This window comes from Zonotrichia albicollis, chromosome 1, assembly GCF_047830755.1.
Source record: "Zonotrichia albicollis isolate bZonAlb1 chromosome 1, bZonAlb1.hap1, whole genome shotgun sequence".
Taxonomy (NCBI): Eukaryota; Metazoa; Chordata; class Aves; order Passeriformes; family Passerellidae; genus Zonotrichia; species Zonotrichia albicollis.
In genome coordinates this window covers 21,573,999-21,595,062 of record NC_133819.1, presented here as the reverse complement: position 1 = coordinate 21,595,062, position 21,064 = coordinate 21,573,999, and the positions used below count along the sequence as shown (strand labels likewise).

At 39.2% G+C, this 21,064-nt stretch overlaps 1 protein-coding gene across 2 annotated transcripts in view; it reads right to left on the bottom strand.

The window, feature by feature from the left end:
- Window positions 1–21,064, bottom strand: part of NMT2 (N-myristoyltransferase 2) — a 37,184-nt gene that overhangs the window by 8,717 nt on the left and 7,403 nt on the right. The window contains exons 2-10 of one of the 2 annotated variants that reach the window (XM_005480285.4): window positions 19,672–19,807; window positions 14,626–14,770; window positions 10,640–10,758; window positions 10,452–10,543; window positions 10,229–10,345; window positions 9,504–9,674; window positions 8,228–8,336; window positions 4,649–4,819; window positions 2,314–2,481 (exon numbers count right to left, since the gene is read on the bottom strand). In XM_005480285.4, the coding sequence (XP_005480342.1) occupies window positions 2,314–2,481; window positions 4,649–4,819; window positions 8,228–8,336; window positions 9,504–9,674; window positions 10,229–10,345; window positions 10,452–10,543; window positions 10,640–10,758; window positions 14,626–14,770; window positions 19,672–19,807 (1,228 nt within the window). The remainder of the gene's footprint in view (window positions 1–2,313; window positions 2,482–4,648; window positions 4,820–8,227; window positions 8,337–9,503; window positions 9,675–10,228; window positions 10,346–10,451; window positions 10,544–10,639; window positions 10,759–14,625; window positions 14,771–19,671; window positions 19,808–21,064) is intronic. The other variant, XM_074535508.1, reaches the window with a different exon arrangement.

Genomic DNA, 21,064 nt, shown 5'->3' with positions numbered 1-21,064 from the left:
AGCCAAACACCCACACAGCCTTTGCTTTACTGCTCTCCCACAGGGTGGGGAGAAAATAGAAGGAAGGTAAGATGTCTTGTGAATTGAAATAATGACAGTTTAACAGAGAAGGCAAAAGCTGAAGGCACAAGGGAAGCAAAAAGCAGAATACATTCACTACTTCCCACTGCCAGACAGATGTCAAAGCACTTCCTGGGAAGCAAGATCTCAGCATGCATAATGATTGTTAGGGAACATAAATGCTAATGCTGGAAGCATCCTCCCTTCCTCCTCCTTTCCTTCAGCCTTGATTGTGGAGCAGAGTGGAACATCTCTTTGGTCAGCTGGGGTCACCTGTCCTGTGACAGGCATGTCCATGTCCCCTCCCAACTTCTTGTCCACCCTCAGCCTCCTCACTTCAGGGGACAGAGAAAGCCTTGAGGCTGTGCAAGCACTGCTCAGCAACAACCAAAACACTGGTGTGTGATCAGCCCTGCTTCAGTGACAAAGTGCAGCACCATATGGGCTGCAAGGAACAAAGTTAACTCCATCCTGGCCAGACTCACTGTGTTTGTAAACAATAGGATGCATTATCATCTCTGTTGCCTTAGCTGTCCTCATGGAAAACTCAACTGCCAGATCTGCAACTATAATTAGGCATCTAATGATGCATTACAGGCACAGCAGGTACTTAAGAAATCCACAGGTGTCTAAATCCCAGTATTGCAAAGGGATATAGGATGATCTGCTCAAAAGGAAAGAGCTGCATGTGTCATTGAGAGAGAAATGTATGCAGGGGAAGGTGCAAAGCCTTGGGGTCAGACCATGGAACTGCCCCCTCACCTGTCCCACCATGGCCTAGAGAATGGCCAGACACAGCCTAGAGAATGGCCAGACACACAGCTTAGAGAATGGCCAGACACACAGCTTAGAGAATGGCCAGACACACAGCCTAGAGAATGGCCAGACACAGCCTAGAGAATGGCCAGACACAGCCTAGAGGATGGCCAGACACAGCCTAGAGGATGGCCAGACACACAGCCTAGAGGATGGCCAGACACACAGCCTAGAGGATGGCCAGACACACAGCTCCCTGTGCCACACTTCTAACCCAGACTAACACTTTTCCAACCTTGACTTTTAAGAATAATTACCAGTATTTTTAGCCACTCCTGAAAATTATACTGGCTTCTCAAAGTCTGTATCTGAACTTCCTTTTGGAACATTCTGGAGCCTGAATAACCATATTTCCAATAACTATCCAGGGGTTTTCCCTGACAAACAGTTACTGAACTGCTTCTAGGTTAACAAGCCTCAGCAAGCAGTTCCCATCACAGATGGCAGCTCAGCTGCAGTGCTGCATGAACATGGCTGGGACAGACAGGCTGAAGATTCTGTGGCTGCTGTGATGCAGCCTGAAGTCTGAACAGATACAGCCTCTGCAGACCATCACTGGCTTCATCCAGAACCAGCACAGGAACCTCTGTGGCAGGTGCAGGCAGCTTGGAGCATGGCCTGCCAGGGCACTCCCCAGGAGGCTCTAACAGCACCAGCAGGGCAGGAAGGAGGAGCAGAGAACATTCCTGTGCCTGCAGCCTGCTGGGAATGGTGGCACAGTGGGTGCTATGGACCACAGGAAGCCTGTGCAGTGCTTTAAAGCACCCAGGACAAACAGGTCTGTGCAAATTCAAAGTGCTGGCATGCACTGCACTTCCATGAAACCACAGTCACTAAGAGCTGAGAGATAGTTTTTCATTAGACAGTACTAAACTCTCAAAATTCTTCTGTTTAAGAACTTCATTTATAGTCTTTTCCCTTCCATTCAACCAAACATCTATCAGTATAACTCCATACCTAAGGGTATGCTTAAAAGCTACACCATGACATCATCTACAGAGCTTTACTGGAGCAATGGTAACATGATAAAGGTCACATAAATAAATTTCTAAATTTTTTAGGAACAAAAAATAATCTAAAAAAGCAAAATGTTTTTGATAGTGCTTATTAATTCATCTCCAAGGGAAATTATTTTAGTGATACTTTTCATTCCTCTGATACTTGGTGACTATGGCCATCAGTGTGCTCTTGGGTGTATCCACAGTTCAAGCTAATGAAAATACTTTATGCATTTGTCATTCCCCAGCATCACTCAGAGTAAAAAGGAAAACAAGCAAACTGGTTTATATTTTGATATATATATATTGTATATGTCTCATCAACTGCACTCTGTGCTATAAATGCACTGGCATGGATAAAGTACCCCAGTTCTTACCTTGCCAGTATTCCTAGGAATACTTTTGTGAATGAAGCAGAAAAAACCAACCTACAACTTACCAATTTAGCTATAATGAGTGCATCATTCATTAAGTCCAACAGGGGAGTCTCTGTATGAATATTGTAAAAAGAATAGGCAGCTTTGAGGCTTTTATGAACAGGATGATGCATCACCGTTGAAGGTAATGTGTAGAAACTGAGGAAGTCTGTTAAAATACCATTTGAACCCTATAAAAAACCAAAACAAAAAAGTCAATAAGTAATCAGTTACTGATTAGGCTGATGTGACAGTTCTACACAGAGCAATAAATGCAGCAAGGTTTGTGTACTGTAAGTACTATGGCATAGCAGCTAGTCTGAGCTAAGAGGAAACAAACATTTAGGTTTTTATAGTCTATTACACCACTAACATTCTGACAAACAATTGTCAAAGCAGTAGTTTTCTATGGGCAAAGCTAACAAAGCACACTTCCACTGAAAGTATCAAAGTTTTTTTCTGACTGAACTCATTTTTAATGAAATATTCTTAAAATATTATGGATATTTTAAAAACCTGATGACATTCACATCAAAGAATATTCTTCTCATCTTTCTAAAAACAGAGAAAAAATATACTGTGCTGGTATACAAAAGATATTAATAAAAACTCCCCAGAGTATCTCCAAGAAAATAAGGTAAAGGAGACACACAAATACTTCTTATTGCTTGTTTGCTTTACTTTTGAATGACTAGTAACCACTAATTAGAGTTTAATGAAGGACCTCAGATGGCTCCTTAAATTAATAGTACTTCTACAGTAAAATGTAAAACAATTGAACATACCACATGCAAAAAAGCTTTTGTCTTAGAGCAGGTACAGATTCTGTAGTAGAGTAATACTAACTACAAGGAACAGAAAAGTTATTGAGTCACTCACTAAATTCAGTAAGGATGACAAAAATATTAATTCATAAATTATACAGAGTATTTTAAGGTCTTAGATCTGCACATTACAAAGATGACTTAAAAGTCTGACAGGAGCTTCTCCAGGTCACACAGGTCTTAAAAGGATTTTAAGCACTAACAAATCTACATTTTGTATAGTAAAAAACTGGTCCAAACAACAGCACAAAACAAGTAAGTGAAGACTGTGCTGTTTAGTTAATGTCACATTCATGCTAATCCTGGTGCTTGTGAGCTCTCCTGTAGGCTTCAACTCACAAAGCAAGCCAAAAACCAACTCAGGGAGCAGGGCAGAGGGCAGGGAGAAGAGGGAGTGGAGAAAGAAGGTGGGACTCTAAATTAGACCCTGGAAAAGTCCAGTGAGCACTAGACCCACTGCAAAGCAGAAAGCTAAGTCTGGACAATAAAAACTGATGAGCAGGACCACTCATCTCCAGCAGCTCTAGGTTCCCTAATTCAGCTGAGGCTCCTGCACAAATTCAGGTTACAGTGTGGGAACACTGAGCTTCACAACCTAGGGCTTTTCTGAGGAGAATGTTTAGGGATGTTAGTCCTGATCATTTTAAAATAACATTATCACTTTAAGCAAAGTAATACACTGTCTAAATATGCTGTACACAACTGATTTTGTATGGACTCAAAGAGGAGGGTGTATCTTTCCACTAGCTTTAGTGCACCTATTCCAAACATGTCTGGGTAATTTCCAATTCAAATGCACTCCTATTCCTGCACTCCTAATTTTGAGAGAAGCATTATGACCAACTCTCTGGAGGATGGGGGTGGTAGATGTGTATGTATGTGTATATATATATATATTTATATATACACTAATTCATACACATACGTATACATGTTCTTTTACTGGAAAAAAACACACCTTACCAGTGTGTGAAAAAAAGCAAACCATCAAAAAACATAATGCCCCCAGCAGGTAGGTGCCTCTAAAATTAGTTTTTTTAAAACAGAATTTTGTAATGGTGTATGGCAGAAACGTGTACACCTGGGAGAATGACAGCCAATCCAAACCAAATCCTTATCTCAGTCATGGCATATTTTTTCCTTTTTTCTAGAAAAGGAGGTTTGAAGACCACTGCTTAGTATCATGTCATACCTCTGTAAAAAATAATCAAGAAATGCAGGTGGAAAAGCTGATCTTCAAATATGCAGGGTTCTTGTCAAGATAGTGATGTTTTGATATTTCAGAATTCTTCTTTAAGATATTCTATTATAGGAGCACTGCAGTTTATCACAGGCAAACATTTTCTTATTAAGAGAATGTAATACAAAGAACAAAGCTTGTACTTATGGTATCAAATTCTACCTATTACACACATATTTAATATTGCCTGCATTTCAAAAACTTGATGCTGATATACTGTCTGGCACACTGAGTGCAGAGTGCTCTGAACTACTGAGGGACACTCACATTAATATATGTTAGTGCATATTTTACCTCTACCACATAAGTGTCAATAATATGATCCCGAGGCAGGAACCAGTGAGCCACCTCTTCTTCATCCATCACAGGAGCGAGATTAAACTGTTTCAAGTAAGTATTGATTAATTCTTGTACTGCTTTAGTATCTTTTTGTTCCATTGGTCTCAAACCTGAAGTCTTTGTGGCCTTAGTGAAAAAAAGAAAAATAAATGTTAGTATGTTAAAAGGAAAACTGCACACACAGCAAAAGCTGAAAGTAGGTTGCAGAGTCACTCCACTTGCTATAATGCATTCATTATTAGCCTACTTTATCCCAGCCACCTAATTCATTATGCTATTTCACAAACGTCTTTCAATCAGAATTCCCTCTCTTCTAATTATTGGGCCAGTCTGGGCCACTTCAATCTTTTAATTTCATTATTGAAACAGCTTCATTTCTCCAGAGACACCATCACCAACTGCCTACACTTTGTGCAGTTCGTATTTTTTTTTTCAGGTCAATCTATTTCTTATCTTTTTCTAAACTACGTGGGGCCCAGACACTGAAACAAAGCAAAGAAACTTGCATATCAGAAGTTATTTCAAGACAAGAACACATGTAATTCAAACTTTTGGAAATTACAGTTAAAATATGCATCAATGTCAGCTGATAAGGTTTAATTATAAATTATTTAACAAAAAAGATTCTACCTATTTTTAGCACTTGTAAACTTCCTTGCTAACAACCTTCTATACAGGCGCAATTGCTATTCTGGCAACAAGAAAGCTTCTCATAACTTACAGCTGCCTGAAACTAAAAACCTATTTTAACAAATATTTTTCTGACTCTAAACATCAGAAAAGGAAAGAATTACTTTCTAGTATTATGCAATTATTGTTTAAACATGCATAAGTGATTAAAGTTTTCCTCCCATCTTTTGCCAGCCTTCCTTGGTAATTCTTTTTGGGGAGGCTAATGCTTGCTCTCTTCAGTGCTGATTTATGCTGCCTCATCTGTCTGAGCCACACACTTGGGCATGTACCACATTAATCACAGCAAAGCTGAAGGCAAGAGCGGCCAGGTAGAGACTTGATTACTGGAAGCCTGCAATGAGTGTAGCTGATTATGCTTTGCCCAAAAGGCATTACTCTGGGGGAGATGTTTATTCCTGCACTCTGGGAGTCAGCAGTCAGATGAGAAATCAAGGCACATTTTGCCCCAGCTCTAGCCTGTGTATTACATTTCAGTTTTCCTGCTTTTCCAGGCAGCCTGGGACTATATTTTGACTCCACAACAACACATCTGTATTTTGAAATGCCCTCATTCCAGAAGGGTGTACACTTGACATACAGGAAGGATGGAGGAAAAGCAGCTGGGGTGGAAGATCTTTTTCCCCCCAGTAATGCTCAGAATCACCACCAGTAAGTGACTATTTGCAATCCCAGAGGTGAGGGGAAGTGTACAGAACTGCGCTAAAATTTGTTTCTCTGGGCACGTAATCATGTGACTGTCCAGCATCAGGATCTCAGCTGGTCAGGAAAAGACAAAAGAGACAAAAATACTCCTGTCCTGACTCTAAATACTGACAAATTTTACTTCTTCCAGAAAACTCCTTGCTCAAGAGTTTAAGCACTTAGGAAAGAAACACTTTTATTTTTTGTATCTATAGGTACATGCACAGCCTTTAGGGAGGGTGATATTTATTACTTACAGTATTTATTACACCTGAAAACATTTTTAATTCAGGCTGTTCAAGTGATTAGGAATGATTAATTCTCTTAAAGGGAGATGAGCTTCTAGTGGCAATGATATTCCAAGGACATTAAGAAAAGAGGTTAAAATGCAAGAAACAGTGTTTGGTGCTGAGGGACAGGGCAGCATGAACTGAAAGGACAAATTTGTTTGACAGTAGTGTTTATAACTGCCTGAAACTGAGGAGAAAAACCCTCAACATCACTTAATCCCCTTCTCAGGAAAAAAAAAAAGGCCTCCAAATAAGCCCAAAGCACAAGATCTAAAGAGAAAACATCAGAACAAAGATTAAATCTTTATTTTCCACTGAGAAGCTCCCAAATCCAACCTAAAAATAACAAATTCTGAGATGCATGAACTCCTACATCACTTAGTTTTAAAAGCTGATTTTGAGAACACCTATCTTCTATTTGCACTTCTATGTGCATGTTTGCCTTAGCTATATTTTATGGATAATGATACAATGATGCATTAGTTACTTTCCATAATTCACTTCTCTGTTGAAACTTGATTTTATGACAAAGGAAAATGATCAGGATACAACTGCTATTTCTCTATGATCCTCTGTAGTTACACCTTTGGTACTACAAGTAAGATCCTTATGCTTTAATCACTTCCTCAGTTTCCATAAGCAATGTTACTAGAGCTGCCATGAAAACCTACACTTGAAAATTGTATATTGCACTCTTCAGACTGTTAAAAATACCTTCAAGATTTGATGGAAGCTATATTTAGGTGCCCAAGATTAAAACCCAATTAATTAGGTTATAAGCGCTGCCCTGCACACAAGGGAGAAGCTGCGTGTGCAGCGCAGGTGGCAGTAGGCAGAGCAGGAAACGAGGCTCTCCCACAGCAGCAGGAGCACGGATCAGGGCATGGCACGTGCTTTATTCCAAGGGCTGCTCAGCCTGCTGCTCACATATCTGCAGCACCAACTCAAATATAGCAACAGACACAATTCTCCAAAACCAGATCAATCATTATAAATACTGTGAGTAAGGAAAAAAGGTATTGCTTTTAACTAAAAGAGAGGGTTTGTTTAAATAAAGAGAGGTTTATGATAAGGTACAGGTAAGGGATACTCTGCAATCTCTTCAAAAAAGGTTGCTTTTACAAGCAAATAAATTGTTTCCAGCCATAAAGCTCAGACTAAATTCTACAGGCTATTAATTACAGCAATGAGATTTTTTAACAGTACATAGCATTTACAGTGACTTGCCCTGTCATGGAAATGCACCCCAAGCCTTTTTGCAAGCTTAACTATTAGCTGAAAATACAAGGAAAAAAATATTTTACTAACCTAGCTAAGCCAGAATACTTGGCTTTTACTAGACCATGCAAACTAACAGTGCACAACATTCTGAAGTGGCTTTCACTGAGCCTGCTCAATGCAAAACAACACTCTCTGACAGTACAGAAAAAAATGTGAATTAGAGTGGAATCAACAATACAATTGTATCAGCCAAGTTGCTGATGGACTTCTCTGAAAATGTTATGACATAAACTGTTGATTTTCTGTTCCAGTAATCTCTTATCAGATTAAACATACCAAGAATAGTCTTATGCATCTTCAATTCAATCCCACATGTTTGTGAAGCCAAGCTTTCTGGTTTTTTTTTTTTCCTTTGTTTAAGGATTTTAGGTTAAAATTTGTATTTTCTCCATAGAGATCCAGTTTTACAGCAATAGTCTCTTCTGTTTAGTATAGCCCTTAAGGTCCTTTTCATCAACCAGAGATTATTTTTTTAATGTCCTGCATGCACTGCCTTTACACAGAAAAGCCTGTGCTGTCAGAGACAGATGGAAGGTTATTTTGGGCCTCACAATAACTGTGGGGATTCTCTAGAAGTCATACTGCTTACATCAGGAAGTCTGTAGAGCTTCATTGTTCTTTGTAGAGTCATGTTTCTACTCAAATGTGAAAATTTCACCTCCACTAATTTTCTGGGATTTAGTGATCGATGCCAATACCTGGAAATACAACCAAGTCACAAATTTAAATAGTATTTTAAGTGTCAGTGTCATTTGTATCCATTGCCCTGCTTTCTTGCTTCCTCCTTTTCAACACTCCAAATTTGTTTCTAAGCAAGCCTGTACTACATCTTATAAGAAGGCTGATTAACAAAAAAAATTTAAAAATTAAGGAAAAGCTATATCCAAGTAATAGGTTTTAAAACAAGCCTGCTATCACAGTATTTTCAATCTAAGCAAATGCTTTTTGATACAGAATGAATAAGCATAGGGCTAAACATTTTAGCATTTGTCACAGCCTTGAAAAACTCACCATATATACATAGCAACATTTATTTTCTTGTGCAGACTGCACCCTCTGCTCATGTCTGAGCTTTTTTTTTGAAGGAGCTTTCCCTTTCCTGGGAGGTCATTGTGCAACAGAGCATCTCTGGTTATTCTAACACAGCAAAGCTTTTAATTCCCCCCCCCAATCATTCCTTACAGAAACTTACAGGGATCTTTGGTGTTGATAGGTACAAAACAATTTCAAATCAAAAGGAACTCTGTCCTCCAGAAGTCTAAACAGCTGGACTAAAAGTGCAGGAACTGAACTTTTCCAAGTAGAAATAAAATCCATTCCAAGCAATTGAAATTATATTTGACTGTAACTCCTCCCACATGGTAGTGTTCCTGTACTTATCAAGTGCTAATAAAGTCCTCCTTTGTCCAGGAATGATGAAAGTATTTCAAAAAAGCAAATCATACAATTACCAGAAATGCTCTGCCATGTCTGGCAAGCAACCAGGTTAACAGGGAAGTGTCCCAGTAAAGACACAGGCCGCTTGAAAAACACAGGTATACAATGTTGTCATTGCTAGCATGGCTGCCACCAGAAGGTCAGCAGAAACATCTGTTAGTCTATTTAAAGTATGCTAAACAAACAACAAATTAAATTTTAGTCCAAGAAGCTGTTTTATCCAAGGCACTGGGAGGGAAGGGGGGATAAAAAACCCCAACACCAAAAAAAACCAACATAACAAAGACTCAGGCCTTCAGGTTAGTCAAGGCCACAACATTTAATAGCTTTGAATTTTATGCTTTTACTCTTTTTAGACAATTGCATTAAATGTTCTTAAAAATGACTGCTATAGGAGCCAGTAATATTAAGAACATCACCTAGGTTACCTGCAAGTGGCCACAGGTTTGGGAAGTACAACCCCAGCAGTGTAAACAGCCTGAAAAATTCCTTCCAAATTTACTCTTCTGGTTATTTCCCGAATCAATACAGGTGCCACCCGTTTAGACCTCAGTTTCTTATGGACACACAGAAAATTGATTTCTACCATTTTCTTCACACTAAAAAGACATAAAGTAGTGGAAAAATTAAAGAGAGTTACACACTGCATGTTTCCATTTTTATAATTACAGTTTTCCATACTGTGACAGAAGAATTTGAAGTAAAATAAACTTGCCTGTGACAAAATACATCTGCAATGAACACTAATCTGTGCCTATATGACTGCAATGACCAATTGCAATATGCAAGCTATCTCCAAGAGGTTTGCAATACTCCTTTACCAGAGCTCTATCAAGACTTAACTGATTGCTTTACTTTAAGATGCAGTATAGCACCCAAGCAATGCTATGTGAAGTCACACTGCTTTATGTTTGTCAGTGTATGAAGACTTGGCCAAGAAGCCCAGCTGATCAACCAGAAATGCTTTTCAGCAGGGTCAGAGAACTGTATGGCATTATTTGTATCATCCGTCACTAAGAAAATTCCTTAACTAAACATTAGTGCTCTTCACCTTGTTCTCTCTTTTTAAGTTTTCTATAGCAATGGATGCCAGTTTAAGGTTTGTTTTGTGGCATTATTCTTTAACAAATACAAAAGTACTGGTGCATTTTACCTGTCATAAATACGAATATTTGCAGGGATGGCACTTATGAATCCTACCAGCTTTTTGTTTGAAGACACTCTAACCCCGCAGTGCCACTGCGGTAACCAGCCCGGAGGACGCAATGCCCTAGAATTGATGACAGAAATAATTACAAATTACTGCCTAAGAAGATGTAATAAAAACACCCTTCACTGCACTCCAGCCAGAACAGAATGTGGAACTTGCTACTCACCACAGAAGAAATTCAGGTGAATAATCAAACCTAAACATATTATCATCATCTTCTACGTAATTCTCATTTAATAGTGTGTATAACTCCTTCAGCTGAAAACATACACAAAAAAATCCAAAGACTTATCCACATATCAATCAGAAAAAACTTGAATTATTTTAGATACATATAAAAATTGTTCTACTTACAACTTCAGCATTGCTAAGATCCAATGTGTCCCACATAAAACCTTGTGGCAAAGAATATGGCTCTAGGCGGACATTGTCCTTATCTGGTTCAATTGCACCATGTGAAGTTATGACTTCATCTTTTGAGGGAGGAAGAGGAAAAAAAACAAACCAAAAAACTGTTACATTGCTAGCTTTCCTGATAGCTCTGTAACTACATTTAATTCACATCATGTATTTCCTCATAATTATGTAAATGGAACAAGAAGCTTTTTAAAAATGCTGAAAAATTAGTATTATTAGTTTACACTACTTCTCATTCTCATAGACCACTTTCAGACTAATGACTGTCTCATCATAATATTTACAGATATGCACAGAACCACTCCATCTCAACTGATACCCTGCATTTCATAACACAAGTGACAACAACTTATCAGCACATGCACAGCATTTAGCCAGCCTTGAGCTCCACAGCCTCATCATGAGAACATGTACTCACAGATAACAAGCTGTGGCTCAGATCCTGTTTACTGCTGACTTGAACAGACCTGAACTCAACAGGATTACTGAGGAGCAGTGACATAGCAAACTGAGGGCATTTCAGAGATACTGCTGGCATGTGAAATGTATTCCTAAAATCCTACTTGAAGGCATGCTTTCTTCTCCTCCCTTACTTTACAGCACCAGTCCCCAGCATACACTAATAAGCTGCAGCTGTTCCTCTTCTAAGGCCCAGCAACTACTAAATCATACAAATTGGAAAAGACCTGTAAGATCAGTCCAATCACTAACCTTACACTGCCAACCCCACCACTAAACCACGTTCCTAGCCATCATATTTACATATCTTTTCAATACCTCCAGGGATGGCGACCCCACTACTTCCCAAGGGAGCCTCTTCCAATTCTCAGCCATCCTTCAGTGAACAGATTTTTCCTAACATCCCATCTAAATCTCCCCTGGCCCAGCTCCCCTTGAGGTAGTTTCCCCTTGTCCTAGCACTTGTTAGCTGTGAGAAGAGGCTGACCCCCACCTGGCCACAACCTCATTTCAGGGAGTTGTAGAGTGATAAGGTCTCCCCTGAGCCTCCTTTTCTCCAGGCTAAACAACCCCAGCTCCCTCAACCACTCCCCATCAGACCCTTCACCAGGTTTGTTGTCCCCCCTGGACTTAGTCCAGCATCTCAGTACCTTTCCTGCAGCATTGTCCTTTAAGTCAGATTTCACTGTCAGGCTTTGAACCTCCTGATTTTCTCCCTGCATAACCTCAGCATCCTTGCAGTCCCTTTGGTGATGCTTCTCTCCATCTATCCTTGGGCCTGCTCTAAGATCTCAGGAGCTCCCAGTAAGCCTTGACCAAACCAGCTGGGCAGTGAAATGTCCCTTGACTGTTAACAGGAGCTCCTGCGCAGTGAAGGTGGGAGTGACACTGACTGTATCAGGATCATCATTTGCCTGAACAAGGTGGGGAACAAGGGATAATCAGTTATTCCCTAATAACCAGCTATTCCCTGACAGCCTTGGAACACCATTTACCTGAACTGTAGCCCAAGTGAAATGGTACCATTGTTACTGGATGGGATTTTTCAACTTCTCTTTTTCAAAAAGCAGTTACCAATGTGGGTTACCACCAGGAAGGAAACTGACTGATGATTAAAGCCAATTATCTGACAATCCTATGAAGAGTGGCCCTAAGTGAGACCCTTTACAGTGCCCTGGACCACAGTGGGCTGCACCAGCTCCTCCCTCTGAGAGGGATCTCTTGCATACCCTGCAGGCTGTGATGCTCTGAAGACTTGCTGAGCATGAGGCCTGCACTGACACCCTCCACTCCTCAAAGCTCAGCCCCTGCCTGCTGAGAAATGCAAGGGACTCAATGTATGTCACTGGGCTCAAGGGGAATTTTTAACAGGCACCTTTGAACACAGTAGCATGTAAACAATTCTCTGCCTGCGTGCAACGTGAGTTGAATATAGTAGGAATGTTGCTATCTAGAATCTATAATTAAGAATCTATAATTAAGTCACTCTTATAATTGTAGTAAATCCTACATACATTAAAGTCTCAATGAGAACAATGGCTAGTGATTGTGAGACTTCTGCCATCATCAGCCATCATCAAACTAGACAGTCAATTTTCCTTTGAGTATGAATTTTTCCACATGATGCACAATCGTGACTAATAGTTATGGCCTGCCATCCAATTTGGAAGGTCATAATTATTAGCATTTTTAAGCAAACTCTAAAAAGTACCAACAGCCCAAACATTACTGCCACTAAATGGCAGATTTGGCATAACTAAAGGACCTATTGCTAATAATTTTAACTTGAAGGCCAGAGGATTCTGAAGTGAGTTTAATGTAAAGATCCTGACAACATTTTCTTGAATTGGTAAATATTTTTTTTCATCTAAACACATAACACATATCAACTAGTGATGACTTCCCAATCTGTTCTTTCAGCAGATAAAGAAAAGCCTAAAAAATCTGTGGGATTAAGAAGAAATTCATAGGGACTGTTGGACAAAACCTCACTGACCAAACTCAATGAAACATATTTCTACTGAGCAACTAACAAGTCATTTTCTGAGCCACTGTATGGGCCTTTTTAGACTGGCAAGTGACAGACTCTCCCCTCTAAGTGCTGAAAGATACATTGATTAGCCTGAACTGAACTCCTGCATTTCTGCACAGACACCTGAACTAGCTCCGGAAAACCTTGATTATGGCCAGAGCCTTTTTTGATTTACCCTTTAACTGATTTTGGCTAGGGTCTTTCTCCACTTAGGCTGGATTGCTGGTGATGATTACTACCATTACTTTATGCAGGTATTTGGATAGAATTTGTACAGAGAAAAGCCATGGCAGGTCAGTTCAATTCAATTCAATCCAGAGGAAAATACTGTATCCAGGGACTCTGCTCTGGACTTCTCTATGCAAGAAAAGTCAGGAAGAAATGAGACTGATGCAGATTAAGCTATAGCCATGGATTAATGTGAAAAGCTGCCTGTGGAGAGAGAGTGAGCAGAGTGCTCTTGTGCTTTAGACTCTACCTTATTTCTGCTTATTCTATACCAGTCTCCAGTGCAATGGAGAGAAATCTATAGGATAGAGCAGCACCAGTTACTGTGCTGAGAATGTTTTACCTGTGGGGACCCCAAGCTATGTTCACACTGAAAAGCTGTAAATGCTTCTCTTGAAGATAATGAAAGCAGAAAAAGAAGGTTCAGAAAGCAAAACAGAAAACACAAGATAGTCAGCAACTACTTCCTCCAACAATGAGATTTACCAACTGCGCTGTCAGGGATCAGATCAACATAAAAATAATTTGACAAATTCATTATAAATTTAAAGGCAAGGAGAGATCACCTCATTATCTCACTTGGAAAAAAGAACAGAGAGCAGAATCTGAGAAAGCACGTCTTCAAGGTAGTGTACATTGTGGAGGAGAACATGAACACACAGCAGAGAAAGAGGCTGTGTATCAGACAAGTGCCACTGTCTATTTAAAGCTGTATGAAAACAGTGCAACCTATGGCAGGAGAGTCATTGCTTCTGTGACAGCAAATCCATTTATTGAAAAAAAGTTAAGGAAATACAAATAAACAAACAAAACAAATACTACTAATAAAAAAATTAAAGTTTGCTCTTTGTCACCACTTAAGAGTTCTTACTTCTCCTAAAGTGAAAAAGACTTCTATGTTCTATTGTTCAATATTTCAGACCTAAAATATACAGAAGAATGCTATCTCAATAGCATTACCCATTTTTCCAGAGGACATCAGAATGAGACTTATTAACACTGTATATTGCACATTATCTGTGGGGAAGACAACCACTTCCCTGGAAAACATCAAGAACTGCACATAAACTACACAAAAGACAAAGGATACCTACCACACAGAGTCCAACTTTATACCCATTTTAGAGAACATGTCACAGAGCTAGCACAACATTTCTTTAGTGATCATAAGACAGCTCTTTCACACAGTTCCAGTTAAACTTACTAAGTTTAGGAACAGGTTGTGTATCCCAAAACTGGTATTTACGTTTGGCAGCCTCATCAATATTCTTTGCTGGGCCTTGGCATGCAGAGAGCAGCTCCATTGCTCTCTGGATGTCTTGAAGCTTCTGCATTGGAATGGCTGGATTCTGCACAAACAGACAAACAGAACAGGAAGCTTATTGAGTACATTTACTTTGTGAATAGCTGTACAAAGATGTTCTTTTACTGTTACCTATTCTTACAGATACTCTTACCATCATGGTTATTTCAGGCATGTTTGTAGACAGGAGGGTGGAAAAAAGGTGGGCAACAAATGAACAAAATAGTTGTCAGCAGTACTTGCACTTAATCAAGAAACATGAACATTTTAAACACAAATACAGCAGCATTAAGACAGAATACTGTATCACAATAAAAAATGCCTCTTACAGTCCCTGTTCTCCCGGTAAAACACAATAAAATACAAAAAAGGGTCAGTTTAGGTATTTAACAATAAAGGTACCATTGGTACACATGGAGGTTTTGATCACTCTATGAAAATGTAACAGGAATAAGAATTTTTCCTGCAAAGGACAGTACAGCAGGCCTCTAAATCTAAAGGGATTTTTCCCTCTCTCTTTTTAAATCTCTTTGTTTTGTTATCTTCCTAGTGGTAAGTCCTGTTCTGAGGCATACCAACAGCATGCTTGTGCTCAGGTTTCCCTAGACTGCAGTGCAATAATGCATCTGAAAGAAGTCTCAAATGTACTGGAAAATTTTAAGCAATTCTGCACAGAGATTTCAAGCCAGACTGTTTTTTTGGTTTTTTTTACTGAATAGCAAAGGACTACTATTTCCATATTTCACTTTCTTTCTAGGATTCATAAGTTGAAAAACCACCATAAAATAAATGTAATAATGAAGCTCAATAATGAAGCTTAAATTGATCAGCCTCTAGTATCCTCAATCACAAAAAGAGCAAAACTTTGTGCCTGGAGCTCAAGCAGCCCATCATTTACTATTTACAATAAACACTTTCATTATCTAAATTAATGAAACAAAATGCCTAATGTTCAAGTATTGCATATTTCACATGCAAGTGTGCCTTAAACACCTGTCAGCTGAGTAACTGTGAATTAACATGTTTATACACTTTAGAACAACAAAGTTGTTGCTGTTCCAGCCTAAAAAGCCTACTTTATTTCTAGATCAGGCTAACAGAGACATAAATTACTAATGCCACTAGATAAATTCTGAAGTCTCATCAGTACATCATGAAATCATACATAAATGCTGACACACTGTAATTTATTCTGTATATTTATTTAAAGTCTATAATATGTCTTCTACATTAAAAAAGCAGAAAATCAAAAAAAAAGTTCCTAAGAAAGATCTTCCTACCATAATAGTAAGTAACCCATTAATGTTCAGGTACTAAATAGATCATGGATAGGGACATCAGGGGGAATTCCTTTCACTTCAAAACACCCAGAGATCAGCCTGACTAAGAAGTTTACTTTTAACACTTTTTGTTTTCCCTCAATAGAAAGCAAGGAAAACCTGCAGAGAACTTCATGTGAATTAGAAAAACAAAAACCAGCTCTTTTGTTTAATTTCAGTTTAGGGCAAATATCTCTTCACAGCAAAGACAGCCCTGTCGTGCAATGGGGCTGAGGTAGGAAATGGTGGTTTTGCCTCAGCTTTGTTGATGACCTCAGGCCTTGGATGTCCCCGTGCACTGCAGCAGTCTGAGAGAAAGTCAGGGACTGTTGAGCAAACTAATCATGCATAGGTCCCTGAAAACAGACCAAATGCATGTAAGGATGCTAAGGGAGCTGGCTGATGTTAGTGCAACTAACATCTATTAAGTTTAAAACAGCGATTGGTGGAAGTTTCCTATAAATGGATTAAGGGAAATGTCATCCCTGTTTTCAAGAATGCAAGGGGGAGGACTCAGGAGTCAACTCTGTTTAATGATCTGGACTTGACAAAGAGTACTTTCTCTGCAAGTGCACAGATGATACCTAGAAGAAGAATTTCTAGAATTGTTGATATGCTGAACCACAGAGCAGCTATTCAAAGCTACTCTGACAAGCTGGAAAAAGAAACTTAATCAAGTTTGACAAAGGCAAATACAAAGTCCTCCATCTGGGATAGAAAAAGCCCATGCAAAGCCAGCATGGACTGGCTAGGAAGCAGCTTGCAGAAAAAAACTTGGAGGTTCAGGTGGGCAGAGGGCTGGACATGAGCCAGCAGACTGCTGGCCAGCACAGGACAGCTGCATACTAGGCAGTACCAGTGAGATGGCCAGGAAGGCTTCCCCTTTATCTAGCATCCCTGAGGTCACACCTTGCAGTTGGGGTTCTCCATTACAGGGAGAACATTGACAGACTGCTACGAGTTCTCTGAGGACACCAAGATAAATGGGGGCTGAGGTACATCACACACAAGGAGAAGAGGATGAGCGACCTTGGTTTGTTCAGCCTTAAGAATAGAAGGTTGAGGGAGTAGGAGAAATCTTATTACTGCCTAATGGCAGGGTATAGAGAAAGCTGAGCCAAATCTTTTCAGAGGAACAGAGTGATAGGACAAGAAACAAAGGAAACAACTTGCAAACCAGCAAAATCCATTTAGATATAAGGAATTACTTTTTTTTTTAACTGAAAACTGTAGTCAAACACCGGAATAAGTTACCCACAAAGATTGTGGAGTCTCCATCCTTGGAGACCAAGCAACCTGATCTAGCTGGCCTTGCTCCAAGCAGCAGGTTGGTCAAAAAAACCCTTCAGATGTCCCTTCCAATCTATTATTCTGTGACTAGGTTGTGTAGGCCACCAGTGGCTAGAATAATGACTGATGAGACTGCAGATATGGAAAGCTTTCTTTGTGTCAGTGTGGACAGCCCACATCACTGGAACTTGTAAAAGGGAGAGCTGGAAGTCTTGTGAGATGGGCAGTGAAGTGTCCTCAAGGTCACTGTAAGAATACAATGCTAACAATCTTTTACTGCTATGACTACACTCACACCAGAGTTCAAAAGGTCTTCCTCATGAGTTCACCACCCATGAGGAAGGAAGAAGCCAAGGAGACTCGCTGTTCTGCTTTACTCATCCCCAGACTGACAGATCTGTTTATAAACTCACATGATCTCAAAATCCTTTTTCAAAATCCTTTTCAATGAGCCCCACTGAGTTCTGCCTGATGATCTTGCATACAGTCTCTTAGAGGTAAGGTCTACAATGTCATTCTCCCCTAAAATACATTCTTTTCAACCAAGAGCAAGCAAACACTAGAAGCCTGTTTTCTGTATTAAATTTCATACAGCACATGAATACAAAATTTAAGTATTACTTGAGTAGCAGAAAAAAAAAAATTTACTTTTCCACACAGATCCAGATCAGCAGTCTAAGATGCTTTCAAAAAATCTGTAACAGAATAGTTGTCTAGGACAGACCTGCAACACAGCAGCGAAGGCACAATAACCCCCCAGGCGATGTTGATGCATTTGTAACTAGAGAAAAGTGAAAGCCATAAAAGAAGAGTAAAATGGTTTAGCTGCCTAGAGCTTGAAAGAAAATCTTATATAAGAACTTCTTCATGCCAATAAAATAGAAAATTTTGTGAGTTACTAATGAACCGACTAAACTTGTGTCAGTAAAATAATCATGAACAATGCCACCCTAAGCACACAACTTGGAACAAGGCTAGGCTTCCACATTTGCACCACACATTACATCAGAGAAATGGTGTGCAAGACTGCAAGGTGCAGGACTAAAATCTTGCAGGCAAAAAGCTATAAAGTAGCTTTCTTTAAATGTAATTAGAGGCAACACATGGAACAATAACCTAGTCGGCAGAAAATCAAGAAATTCATAGGATACTGTAGCAATGAACTATGCCTTTATGTTAACACAAAAATTTACCTCATGCCAGTTGTAAGAGTGTGAGGTTACTTGTGCATCATTTGCCAACAGCCTTCCTGTATTAGCAGTTCATGACATGTTTTACAGAAAGACAGTATCAAAACATGTGGCAGAGTACTTAAGACCTCTCTACATATTATAAAGTGTCCCCTGTGCCAAATGTGCCTGTGCAAAGCAATCAGGATAACATGGAAAAGATCTAAAGGGACAACACAAAAATCTAGCACTATGCTAATGAGCCAGAACATAATCTTTTCCCCATAAAATAATTAGTTGCTAGCCCCAATGTACTTGACAAATCTTACAGGACAAAGACTCCTGTTGGTATAACGGTGTAAAATTCTCCACAATAATCAGATAAAGCAAATATAACTACCTCAATATGCTCAACAGTCCATAAACTTTCTTAGTTTTACAAACTTTAGTTCTTGCACTCAGATTTCTCTTGGGATAAAAGCTGTATGTTAAAAAGGCACCACACCATGTTATTCACTTCTCATTCAGAACATGATAGACAAAAGCACACACAGACAATGCTATTTTATCAGAAAATCCACAAGGACTGTACGTTCCCACAAGCAATTTTGCATTCTTAATTATAGTGGAGGCTTTCTGAAAGCAAAATTTTTCTTCAGCCCTTATCTCCATATTTAAGATTAATGCATTTTATGTACAAATACATGTTGCTTGCTTGCCCTAAAGAGACTCTGGTTAGCACAGCAGCCCCACCTTCCCTCCTGCTGCTGCTGCTGAGAGAGCTTCGTGCTGCACAAGCGACCAAAACTGCACTAAGCCAAGTTAGATGGTGGCTAAAAACTTAAGGCAATTCATCAAATGCAAAATCTATTTAAAAGCATTATATCACAGATTATGATTCTATGCAATGAGGCTGTCACTAGCCCAAGCTCTAACTGCTCAAAGAGAAAGACAAAACCCCTCTGCACTTCTCACAGTACACCACTGTGGTGGCAATAGCACCTCTGAAACACCAGGTCTTGGCTTGCTTCTCTCTGTTCAGGACAGGAACCATTTGCCTAATTTCACACACTAAGGCAGAACTACCAACTCACTTTAACAACAAGTGACATGCAAATTAAAATTAAATTAGAAAGCACGCACAAATTAAAACAGAACCAGGCTCTCACTTTTGAAGGTTGTTGAATTTTAATTTCCTGGGAGTCAGATGCAGAATCTGATTTGGTGCCTCCAGAATTTGGTTTCTCCTTTTTTCTCTTCTGCTTCTTTTTCTTCTTCTTCGCTCCCAAATCCCCTCCAGGACTTCTGCCAGAGATGCAAAGAATGTGCAATAAGAAAAATCAATACCACTGAGCCTTAAATTTTAAAAAAAGTAAAATATGGAAAAGCCAGCATTTTGATATGAAAAATCTATCAGCTCTTTGAATGTAAAGAAAAAGCAGCGGAAAAAAAGCAAGGAAGGGGGGAACTGAGAGCATTGATGAAAAACTTCCTGCAAGTGCTGTCTCATTTGTTTTATACTCTGACACTAGCACAACCAGGCATTTTGACATATTCATGTCAAATTGTGACACTATATAGAAACCAGTGCTCTTCTCCAGACTTTTACCCAGCACAAAAACAAAATGACCAAATTCAACAGTTCAGAGGAACACAAGAAAGTGTGTGAACAGAGGAAAGTAACCTCCTTGGAAACTCAGTAACTATTAGTGCCCCAACACTTTTTCTCCTTCATGCTTAACCACAAGACACATCTGAATTTGAGAAGAATCCAGATGAAACATTCTGTTTTCCGGAAATTTTGTTCCTAACTTAAGCTGCAATGAAAGTCTTGCTGAAATCCCAGTAAGAGACAACATTAAGCTAACCAAATATTTGTGCTTTAAAACAATAAGCACAATAGGGTCAACTTTAATTTAAAAGCCCCAGCAACAAAGTAAAAATTACACTTGAGGATTCTGATATATTTTGACTATTGATAACTTAAATTATTCTTAAAGGAGATTTTTATTTTAAAAATAATCAAGATATAGAATCAAGATTAGATCAGAATTTGCAAAGTGTGGGATGTGTTAGCAACTCTCAGACAAAATGAAAATACGGAGGCAATGAGTCAATTAACACTAAACTGTCTTCAAGAGGCTAATCTCTCAGCAAAGCCATATGCACATAATGGAACTGAAGACAGATATCAGAGTTTGGGGGGCTTCGGTGTTTTTCACTGAAAAAGAAAAAAAGTCAACGCAACAAACAATTGTTTCTTTTAATCCTGGAGGGGGAAAAAACCCCATGTATCATACCGACAAACAACAAGAAAGAAAACTCAGAAGAACATAACTAAAGTTATTACGATCAACATATTTGCAAGGGATATATTATTTGCTGTAACATGCTCACTTTCAAGATTATGATGACAAGTCTTAGCATCTGTACCTTGCCTGAGCTGGTATTGTCAAGTAAACACCCTCCCTCTAGTTGGGAGGCCCAAAGCTTGCAATTAAGCAAACAATGCAACTAAGCAAAGACTGATTTTTGTGAGATCTTTACTGTACTTCAGAATAG